The sequence below is a fragment of the Danaus plexippus genome, chromosome 27 (assembly GCF_018135715.1).
Source record: "Danaus plexippus chromosome 27, MEX_DaPlex, whole genome shotgun sequence".
NCBI lineage: Eukaryota > Metazoa > Arthropoda > Insecta > Lepidoptera > Nymphalidae > Danaus > Danaus plexippus.
Window position 1 is genome coordinate 4,550,195 of NC_083555.1, and position 12,114 is coordinate 4,562,308.

Here is a 12,114-nt window from a genome sequence, read left to right on the forward strand (position 1 = left end):
CTGCCAGCGTCTTCAGTTCGTACGAGTGCTACTTCCTCTCAGCCCCCTGAGTGAGTCTACTACAATAAGATAGTACTCGTTTACGATTTCCCTTATGCACTCTCATCATGACGACTCCGTAACCAATCGAGCTCGCATCTGTGTAGTATTTCTATTGGCAGCGTAGGATCATAAATGGCGAGTACTGGCTCACTTGTAAGACAATCTATAATGTACTCACGAGCGGCTTGTTGTTCAGCTCCCCAATGAAAATTAACTCCCTTTTTAGTAAGTGCCGCTATGCAAGGAACCCTTTGGGCAAACCCAGCTATATACCGCCTAAAATAGCTAGCGAACCCCAGAAATTGCCTTACTTGCTTAATATTTTTTGGTACGGCTGAATCAATTAAGGCCCGCACTTTCTGACGACTTGGCCTATCCTGACCTTTACTAATCGTACGACCCAGGTATTCAATAGTGGTAGCTAAAAACGAGCATTCCTTTATTATTTGCTTTCCAAGCAAATCTGTTATTATGTCACGACCACGGATCGTTTCAGCGTGTGAGAGTTGATACACAGGAATGCTGGATTTAAGTTTAATTAACATACTGACTATGTTTACGGTTGATGTAGCAGTTCCCGTAATAAAGTACCGAGAGAATTCATTAATTATCCTCTTAGTAACCCTCTCTAAATAGTTACCTACCAGAGGTGTATCAATTGTCGTCGAAACATCAGGCTGAACAATCATCACCATTCATTCATAAAATATGTGCATGGTTCGAGCCTAGATAACTTAACGCCCTCACTATTTGATAAACTCCCTGATAACCGTTCGATTTTGGGTCTCTTACTACACAAAGCTTCTTTTTGCCCCAACTGCCCACAGAAAAAGCACCTGATATCACTCAGATTACGTTTACGTGAATACTCCAGAGATCGTCTATCTCTCGTAACGTTTCACAATTCCGAACGCGAGTTTAGTTGTCTCGAAATACTAATTGTATTTGGTTTAACATAGATTGTAAAGAATTCGACTAAATCATTCGGAAATAGTTTAGCATTTGTCGCCATAGCCCTAATATTTGGATCAGTAACACTGCGAATAATTATAACCGAAATAAGCTCCTCACCGAGTCCTTGCACTATACGTAAGCAAAGTATCGACCTGCGTACATATTACGCGTACGTTGGATAGTGATCGGAATTCTTAGACATAACTTCAAACAATATTCCAGCAAAATCTGGTACTTCAGAACATAAAGGTTTGAATTCTTTCTTAGAATTGGTCCAACTACGGTAGCTAGACACCCATTCATTGAGCCAAGATTTCGCATCCCCTAACAAACAATTTCCTATTCGCGAAAGGCATTCTAAATCATTCCAATTGTTTAAAACTTTCGCGCAATCAACTTGTATGCACTAATCGTCAAAGTTGTGTAGATTTGGGTCAAAGTTCAAAATATAGTAACACCGAGATTTTTCAGCCGTACTAATTGATCTGATGGCACTAGCAATGCAATCGGTAAAACTCGCCTGTACTAATTCCAACGGTATACCCGCGTCGCCTACTTGTCGTGATCGAGCGAGGGCTCGGATCCTGATGATGATAACATTCTGAATGGTAGCTTCACGTCAAGTCACATGCGTCGGAGAAACCAGATGCCCTATCGACGATAATTCACGCATTCTATAGGGTACACGACGATCGGAAACGCGAGATATATCGCGGACGCGCGTTGGTGTCTGCAACTGTCGTGATGACTGCCTATTACAAACGCTACCGGGCGTCAAACCTTTATAACGCAATTCCTCATAGTCGTGTGAATTCACCGACGCGCGGTGCGGCATGGACGAAGCCCTTGTTTTCGCCTCTAACGTTTTAAGACGAGACATCATTGCCTCCATATCAAGTCTCAACATGTTACTCTCATCAAAGGATTGCTCACGGGAACTATTACCCTGACTCTAGCTACGATCACGACGAGGATTACTATCAAGACCACTGCGGCTACAATTGCGTTCACGTTCAGACATTTTAGTAACAAAATAAAATAATTAAATAAGTATGATCGCTAGAAATTAACGTATCAACAAACAAACGCAATAAAAGCTTACTCACCGCTTAATCAAAGTAATTAACACAAATTAATATTCTCGATAATAACGTAAAACGATATTTAAAATAACTCCGTGTCTAAAAAAAAGTTATAATGAAATATTTAATAAAACACAAAAAAAAATAATGTGTGGGTAAATTGAAATAACAAGGCCTTACCAAACGGGGTTCTCAAGGTACGTATCCCACTTCTGATCTTGGAAACAAGGTAAGAATTGACTTTTTAAAAAATAACATTCGATACAATTCCACCGCTAATTTATTAAATTTACACAAAAATAAAAACAATTCTAAATGAATAACTTTCAACTATCTTGAATTAAACTAATCGTTAAATGAAATCCGAATATAACACAATCGAAAGATTTAAACACACTTCTAAAATCTACTAACGACTAAACTATCACGCCAACGCGCGTTACGAACGAAAAGAGCCCTGATGTCCTCTGACAACTGCTTATATGTCGTTTGAGTCTCTCCTACCCTCTCATATTCCTACATTGATTCTCTTCTACCCTCTCATATTTCTACAATATATATATATATATATATATATTCATGTATATACTAGCTGGCTGAAAAACTCGTTGGCATGAAACAATATTTTTTTATTAATTATAATAATAAAATCATAATTGTAAAGTATAAATGCCCAAGTTATTAATTTCAACATCGCTAGTAAGATTTTTTTTTAAAATAATATGCCTTTTACAAAAAAAACCTTACTATTGAAAGAAACGTTCAACGTAAAGTTGATATGCGGCTAAACTGGTTGTCATTAAAATAATTTAATTAGTTGTTAGCCAGTAAACAACAAGGCGCTAAGATTAAATTAATTATAATAACAACATTAAAATTATTGTATTTTAACATATACTTATTTTGCGTAATATAAACACATTGAAAATCATGAATTAAATAAATTATACAGTTATTTGTATTACTATGAATAGAAGATCAACTGTATTCAGTAGTTGCAAAATGTAATAATAATAGACAGTTTTTAGAATTGTCAGTATATTGAAAAACAAAGGGAATAAGTATTGTAGACAAATTATTGTAAAAATGAACTGTCCGCGGGATGCCTCAGATGAATGTTTGAATGGTCAAAAAGGTCAGTAAAAAGGACACTTGTGATAGAGACAGCTTCGCGCTCCGATATAAAAGAAGGTCATCTGGCTTGACTGACTTTCCGTGACAGTAGTCAGTATAGACCCAACGTAATCGACATAACTGCTCTAAAGAACATAACACTAGTTTTTTTTCAACTGAGGCGATCTCCGAGCTATGCTAAGACCATATAATCGTCCTAACTCAGCTAGGACAATCTAGACAATCCTTGACAAAGTAGACTAAGCGAAAAATATGAATATTGAAATGTCCCATGTCACCCGACTCATCACTAGAACGATAGACAACTCGATTAGGAAGAGTGTCCAACGGTATCCAAGAAGGGACGCCGAAAGCTCATTCCTTAAAATAGAGAATTATTACTAAAGAAAAATGCCATCAGAACCCTTGATGCAGCAACAACGCAGTGACGGAAACCACGCAGTGTTACGTAGCCTCTAAAGACTAACCGCATAACAGAGAGAACTCTCCTAGGAATCTGCCATATTGGATGTTGAGATGAAGATCGACACTGTCTAATTAGTTCCTACGTTACAAAACCAGAACCGACCACCCAATTTCGAAAGCAGAGAGAAACCAAAATAGCTAGCGGTTTATCTAAAGTACTGTTGGGCTAAAAGGCTAGAACTGTGTGACCCGGGTCAATAAGCTAAAATAGACGAGTACCTGCTCAGCTTGAAGAATCTTATAACTCACAGTATAAAGAAACCTCAATCAAAGAAACATCACTATCGGCAAATCGGCAAAAATTCCCTCAGATATAAGTTTAAACTTCACAAGATCTGCATACTTCCGATCAGGTCGGGAGAAAGCATGTGCTTGACACTGTCAAAAAAAAAATAGCAAAAACGCATCAATTTAATATATTTCTACTGGGATTGAGCTTAATAACATCATATTTTTTGTTTTTAAAATCATTAGAGATATTAGCATAAAGCAAAGAAATATTGTCATATTCGTTTTAATAATCAAACAAATGAGAACGAAAAATTATGTTTGAAAATATGAATTAATAGTTATTTGTTACACTTATTATTAAACACACTTAGTAAAGAATATAAGTAGCTTTGAAGGAATTTATTTATACAACAGAATAACTCCGATATTATTAATTTATATATAATTTTACAATTAATTATAATTCTTGAGGTGGTAGAGCCTAGCTGCGGTCGAGTAACTACAGCTCAAACATGGGCTGGCTCGACCGGGGAAGTACCACCCTCTCGCAGAAGATCGGCGTGAAGTTGTCTTTAATGGGTGCGTTTCGTCCGATGAGCGAGAGAGCCGGTTATCTTTTCCTTGTCCCACCCTTCCATCTCCCGGGATGTTGATGTGTGCAATGACTTTCTGTCCTGTATCAGGCTAAGTCTGTTTTGTGTTGAGCATGTTTCATTGGTATGGGGTTCAGTTGGACCCTACAACTGCGGGTCGGATCGGTGGCCCTTCAGTACTCCGTGCCAGCGACACACAAAATTCTACTCTCAGTTCAGACCAAAGGCAATGCTTTTTGAAAGGATTGTTATTGGACCATCATCATTCTTTCATCATTCCCTTTACCTCAAGGTCGGCAAAGCATCCGCAGCACCGTGTTGCAGATGTCCATGGACGACGGTACCTACTTCCCATCAGGTAGGCCATAAACTCATTCATCTTCCTTACCGTGAAAAAAATTAAGAATCTCCAATAATCCTAAAGGCATACAATATCAATTGTTATAAATATAAACTTAATACCTTTTATTGTTTATTCTAATTTTAGATTATATACATCTGATCTGAAACTATATGTTTTATACAAAACCTTTTCTTTTATATTCTAATAACACTAACAGAACATCGCTGTCATAAGCAAAAAATATATAATACATTAGATAATAACTATACATAGATCGTAAATAGAACAGCTTGTTCATTATCAAGGAATTCACAAAAGCTCTTTGCAGTCAACAAAAGCAGCTGCTAACTGATTGACTAGATTGCTAATCTATCGCATTGTTCCCAGATTGCATTTAAACAGAGAATTTACTTTAAGCTATTTCCACACAGAAGTACCAATTAGTTCGATATACTGAGTGAAACCAGTAGAGCCTTTATATAATTCCCATGACATAATAGGTATAAGGTTTATAGGTGGAACCGTGTGTGGATTTTCTTTTAACTTGTAAAATACATTATTGGTTTTACATATATTATTATAATATTAAAGCACATATCACAATTGAATATAGTTATGTTATTTTGACAAAACTCAGTGTGGTTCCTTAACAATTACATTTTATTGAGTGATATAAAACAGACGAAGGTAGGCGGTTTGAGTTACTTTCAGTATTTTTTTTATATACTTTTTTGATTTTCTCTGGAAGTTGTTCTTCAGTTGTAAGTTGCAAACAAAGTAATTATCTTTGACAGCATCACTGGGGATTAGTGGAAAATCTGCGAACTGCCCTTGAAATTAGGAAGAAGGGCCCGGTGGAAGATACCCTCCCAAGGGTTCGTCTAAGAAGCCGGACTTTGGTCGTGGCTTCCGTTCTCCGACAATAAATCCTTAAAAGGTATAATAGCTACTTGCGTAAACCTTCATATTGTGATTAACATTAGTAACAGCTGATATCTCTTTTAAAAACATATGTTTATTGTTAAATTCCGTCTATCTATTACAATTGACCGGAGTGGGGGCTTAATGGATACCCTGCGCAGATCGACTCGCACATTCTTATTTCGCTAAATTTGTGTTTTCATAAGTCATTAACATAAATATTGTACCCGCTTATTATAATGTTTATTTGCATCTATGTACTCCTTGCAGATTGAGTTAAATATGTAATTGGATATCTTATCTACTAGGAGAACAATAATTTTTAGTCGAAAACAGGTTTCCCCTGCAAAGTATTTCATTATATTTTCGCATTTTACACAATTTTTAAAATAATATATACAATTCGACAAGTGAAACCAACCAGAAGACAAATTAGTATAATTATTTGTTTTCTGTAACTAAAAACTAATAATATCTTACTAACAAAACAGAACTTGGGGGTCTTTATTTTAAATTACGCAAGTGAGTATCGAAACTTAAAGAGCTGTTCCTGTGACAAATCATTTTAGTAAAGACTAAAAATATATATTTCCTTTCAATTCCAATTTAAATATAAAAAACTTAACATTTATAAATGTAAAATGATTCAATAGAAAATATTGTATAGAGAAAGTAAAATTTGGAGGGCTCTTTGAAATGTTAACCAATTTTATTTAATTAAAAGAATATAGATGTGATCCCAATAAATATAGCAAAATAAATTATTGACGCCTTCTTTTGAATGACATCTGGTGTGTGATTGACTATCAATCCACAAGTTAGTAGGTGGAAATCAAGTCGCTGGTGGTGAATTCACTATCTCAGGAACAGCCTTGAATACACTCAAAGCGTAATTCAGCAACACGGTTCCAATCATTTACAGTGCGTATGAGGAAGGGGCTAGCGTTTCGCTTACTCCGAATGTGAAGTGGATCTACAACCAAAGGATAAAGGCCCACTGTAAGGCCGGTTGTCTGCTCATAAAAAGGGAAGTCAGGAATTAAAATATATATCTCACATAATGCCTAAAAACTGACTATTTTAGCCTATGATCATGGAATTAATTATTATTGACAAAATCATGACCAATGACAAGGACCAGCCGGACCCTTATTTTGTATGGAAAAAAATATTCCCGGCGCCGACACCGAGGCACCTTACAGTTCCTCAAAAAGATAAAGTGATCTGATGCCATAATGCTCTATAACGGAAGAAGGCATTCAAAAAAGATCTTCACTTAGCGGTGAAGATATAAGTGTTATTTGTAGGCATTATGCACGTCATGAAGAGAGGCAGAACAATAATGTCTAAACAGGAGAAAACTCGGATACACATGTTAACTTTTTGTTTGCCTGTCTGTTTTTTTCTGGGTAATCTATAAAACGGCTGAACCGTTTTGTTGGGACTTTCACAGGCAAGTAGCTGTCTTCTTCCTTGGTAGAGTCTTTCTACAGGATTTCTTAAAAGTAGAATAATTAAAATTAACAATATATAACGGTTTTAAGTTTTTAACCCACTATCTTAAATAATAAGGTTGTATATTTGGTTCCCATCTTAAAAATTTTATCTTTCAATAATAAAATCGTACATTACTTAATATTGTTTACGCCATCTATGCTGTTAAAAAGGAAAAAGTCCAATAATAGAGACTAGTCTCCCAATACAAAAAGCTATTAAGACTTAAAGCTATCTCAAAAGATGGCAGTAACTATGATTACGAATTGTCTCACATACTTAACACTTTAACCAACAAAACTTTAATGAATAAAAAAAAATATTCTCTATATTTTACTTAAACACTATTTTAATTGGAATTTACTGTAAGTTATTTTTTTGTAAGGTGTTGACATTTAAAATATCAAAAATAAATTGACACTTCAAGTCTTCACTTTTGTTTGCTTTGAAATACGGCGGTTAATTTCCAATTTTAATTTTAATTGTGAACTTTTATAATTGTTACTAGACGATAGTGTGCGATTTGTTTTTTCATTATTGTGTATTTTTATGGCTTGTAATGGAAAATTATCAAAAACATCCAATCAAATTATTAATCCAAGACATTTTTCGTGCCAAACAAACTGAAAACAAATATGTTTATAAATTATTTGATTTATCTTTTAAGAATGTAATGATACACGGTGTAGTTACATCTGTTTATAATACTACAACATTCACGACAAACTTGGAGTTGAGCGATCCGACTGGCTGTGTACAGATATATTACGATACTAGAAAACGTAATGGTAACATATCTCAGGATGTTATGAAAGACCTAATTAGAAGTTTCGGAAATTTCTCAAGATCTGGGAATGATAAAGCTCCTTTCCTGGCTTCCTTATTAAACTATATCGAGAAAAAACATAAAAATCCTATTGATTTTAAAGAAGGTTCTTATGTTAATGTGATTGGCGATATTTTTATTGATAATTTTCAAAACACCAGAATGGTATCGGCGTTTCAAATTAAATGTACGTCAGTTGAATCGGACATTATATGGTTAGAAGAGGTGAGATATTTGTATAACAAATATTATTTATGTGAGAAAGAGAAATGATATGTATATATATAAATAAATAAGATATTAACTTTAAAATTAGTAATAAAAACAAGCAGTTAATAAATTTTTATGTTGAAGTTGCCTTTGTTTTTAATTTCCAAATATAATCCTCTATAATGGAATAGAAAACACATGTATGTACCTTTTATTTATTTATAGTGACACTACCAATTTGAAGTAAATAATGCAGATATTACAGTATTTTTAATATATACCGCTCTTATCTACATTAATAAAAATAAATAATATTTTAATAATAATTCACAGAATTGTGGTAAACATTAAAATTGATTTCATTCTTAAAATATCCTCAAACTTCTAAAATGTTTTAATTTTACTTTATATATATCAATTATGCTATACAACGAGATAAATTTCCAAACTGTAATAAAGTAAGTAACCTTTAATTTTTCTCAAGTTATAATTTTCAAATTTCATTGTTTTTTTTATTTATATATAATTATCACATCAGCCTATCGGTGCCGAGTGCTGAGCTAAAGCCTGTTCTTGCATGGATAAGGTTAGAGTATTAATTGTGATGCTCGCTCAAGGTGGATTGGTGATATGAAACTTATATTGTGAAATTAAACGTCCAATTTCCTTACTCTATATCTTCACCCTTTGTCAGTATAAATTTATATATGATAGTATACATTTATTCTCCTTCACTTACTGATCTGAATATGACATCATGTTTTTTACCATTAAAATATTATACTCGTAAAGTTTTATTTATTTACCATTAAAATATTATACTCGTAAAGTTTTATTTATTCATTGAAACATGAAAGTTTAAATTAACTTTAACGGGCTGTTATCACATTTGAAAAAAGCTACAAAATAATGAGTAATGACTAAAGACTCTTATAGCCTTCCATTTTTCTTTAAACTATATCTTAGATGCATAGTTTAAGGCCCATTTATGATAAGATTATATTATCTGGTTATAGATGTTTATAAAATTTATCAATAAAGAGATATAAGTTTTAGATGTGGGGAGAGGGCCAACAGGGTCTTAATTAATTTCTAGCTTATTTTGTTACTTGGTATTTGTAATTTTCTGAGAATATGCAACATAATAATGTAGCTTTTTTTAGCATTAGAAAATTGTGACGGTAACAAACAAATTATTCAACAGAAAGTCAATGTAAGATGATAAAATAAATATTAAAAATAAAAAAGCATTGTATTTATTACAAAAAAAGGTAAGTTATCACCAAAGGTTGTTAAAAAAGGAGGTAGTTATTTGACCATTGCACATTTTTGAGACAGCAAAAAAAAAGCAATAGTTATATTTATTTACAATTATTATTATATTTACAATTAATATTTCTTTTTAGCTTTTTGACAAAACATTTGTAGTTTTATTGATATTTGAGATAAACCGTTCTCCATCCTAAAACTCACTCCTTTTATCTTCTAACTCCAGATGCCCTATTATTTAAATTATTTTAACTTTTCTCATATTCTATGTCAAATTAATTTCTGAACTGATATTGTTATCACTTTTATTTCCAATCAATTGTCAAAGCTATTATACATTATAATTGAAATCTGACATTTACAGCTTAAGAATTAAGATATCATTTAAAATATATATATTTTGAGTACCATTGTAGTTTTTAAGCGGAATAAAGCACTACGGTAAGTATTAATTGAAATTACAGAAATTTATATAAATGTAAACAAAAATTGTTACCTCCTGTTTAATACGTTGTATAAATTTTTCAATTCCGCAGCGCCATGGCTAGCGAAGGTTTTTCACCACAGGAGATAGAAGCCCTCTGCCAAACACCTAGTCCTAATACAAAGGTGAGTTTTGAAGTATCAGTCACTATTGGCCTTTGACCTTTGTCAGGGTCAATTAACGCCGGTCAATTAGACCAAAAATTTATTACTCTTTAGTAATAATTATATAGTATATTTGTACTTCTAATGAAAATCTAATATATACCTTATAATTATAACAATAATATCCTTATATATCCATATTTTCAAGATTAGTTTAATTTTTTCTAAAATTTATCATATATTCTTTTGATAAGAGGTAAGGTTAACAATTATGTAATATACTAAGTTAAGATAAAATATAATTCTTCAGAAGCATTTCTCATAAGATATATTTTGATGACAATACATGAACTATAATTATTTCCTCCCAACGCTATTCCCACCACATATTATTATATTATATTCCAGGATTTTATGTTCCAACAAACCATGTATAGGATAAAGGATCCTCGTAAATCATTACCGTTTTACACCGGAGTCCTTGGGATGACACTATTGAAGCAATTGCATTTTCCCGAGATGAAATTCTCATTGTTCTTCATGGGTTACGAAAATCCTAATGAAATACCAAAAGATGAAAAGGAAAGAAGTCAGTGGGCTATGTCTAGAAAGGCCACATTGGAATTGACTTAGTAAGTGTAGGAATTATATAAAAATCTATAGGTATCACATTTTTTTGTTTCTAGAAATTACATATTTTAAATATAACTGTGTAACTTTAAACATATAAGGATGGATTACAGAACTAAAAAATTCCCCAACTTTAATTAATCCAATTAATAGTATTACAAATGTAGGATTTTTTTGTCCTTTCTTCATAATTACTGAGCGGATTTTTATGAAATTTGAATCATTTTATCAATTATAGTAAAGATATTCCATAATCATAATAATGTCCCAGTTATAAAGACAATTTATACTTTATAAAGACAGTTAATACTTTGTGAGTTCAATATAAGATCAGTAATTATATTGTAGTTACCACCAGTTTCAATTAAACTTAATACAGATAGTTTCCTGTTTTATGTTTGTATCGTTAATGTTTAAACTGTCGGTTTTCACTTTATTACAAACAGTATGTGCAAAGGATTTTTATTCAATATTATTCAAGCACACATAAGTAGTAATTATAATGTGTTGCAACTTTCTAGAATAGTAAATTTTTATTTAATATTACAGTAATTGGGGCACGGAAAATGATAACACAGTTTATCACAACGGCAACTCAGATCCGAGAGGGTTCGGTCACATCGGTATACTTGTGCCCGATGTTGATGAAGCCTGTGAACGGTAATATAATTAATATATATGTATTAATATAATTTATGTGTATGTATGTATTGAAAATATTACTATGATGAATATTTCAGTTCGATATAAGGTTGTTCTTAATTGTAAAGTAAATTATCTGTTTGTGATGGTAAAATGATCACTTTTCATATTTACGGATGTATACACGGTACATGTACTAAAATCGATTGAAATTTGTATTTCTAATCTCTGAAACGATTTGACTGATTTTGATGGGATTGAACCGGTTCTCACTATCATACCTAGGATACATTTTTATTTTTTAACATATCAACAATCAGTATATCATTTATACTGAAAACATATACATATTTGAATTAATGTAATTTCTTTAATAAATTTTTTCTTTTTATATAATGTATAGAATAATTTAAATTGTAATTTTTATGTGCCATTAAAACCAATTACAGTTTCGAACAACAAGGTGTGAAATTCGTAAAGAGGCCTCAAGATGGAAAAATGAAAGGCCTCGCTTTCATACAGGACCCGGACGGTTACTGGATAGAAATATTCACTAATAAAGTTGTTTCGTAATAAACATTTACTACAAACGAATTTTTTTTTAAATATATTATATTTATAAGCCAAGTACCAACCCGCGTGTGCCTATCTAAGTGTTGTTATAATCTATATGAATAAAATATTGGATTA

General features: G+C 32.4%; 2 protein-coding genes across 2 annotated transcripts; both read left to right on the top strand.

Moving 5' to 3' along the window:
* Positions 1–7,689: 7,689 nt before the first annotated feature.
* LOC116775661 (uncharacterized) lies at positions 7,690–8,438 on the top strand. The gene has a single exon (XM_032668596.2). It carries the CDS (start codon positions 7,819–7,821, stop codon positions 8,356–8,358), a length of 540 nt encoding a protein of 179 aa, XP_032524487.2. The 5' UTR covers positions 7,690–7,818; the 3' UTR covers positions 8,359–8,438.
* A 1,412-nt stretch (positions 8,439–9,850) lies between these two features.
* LOC116775759 (lactoylglutathione lyase) lies at positions 9,851–12,114 on the top strand. The gene is made up of 5 exons (XM_032668738.2): positions 9,851–10,005; positions 10,101–10,173; positions 10,561–10,784; positions 11,332–11,442; positions 11,874–12,114. Exons 2-5 carry the CDS (start codon positions 10,105–10,107, stop codon positions 11,995–11,997), a joined length of 528 nt encoding a protein of 175 aa, XP_032524629.1. The 5' UTR covers positions 9,851–10,005; positions 10,101–10,104; the 3' UTR covers positions 11,998–12,114.

What these genes read in the sequence shown, in the direction of transcription:
- LOC116775661 (XM_032668596.2), top strand. Translation starts at nt 7,819, where the DNA reads ATGGAAAATTATCAAAAACATCCAATCAAATTATTAATCCAAGACATT.
- LOC116775759 (XM_032668738.2), top strand. Translation starts at nt 10,105, where the DNA reads ATGGCTAGCGAAGGTTTTTCACCACAGGAGATAGAAGCCCTCTGCCAA. An exon ending in CACCTAGTCCTAATACAAAG is followed by an intron (nt 10,174 to 10,560) that starts GTGAGTTTTGAA and finishes ATTATATTCCAG; the next exon opens with GATTTTATGTTCCAACAAAC. An exon ending in GCCACATTGGAATTGACTTA is followed by an intron (nt 10,785 to 11,331) that starts GTAAGTGTAGGA and finishes TTAATATTACAG; the next exon opens with TAATTGGGGCACGGAAAATG.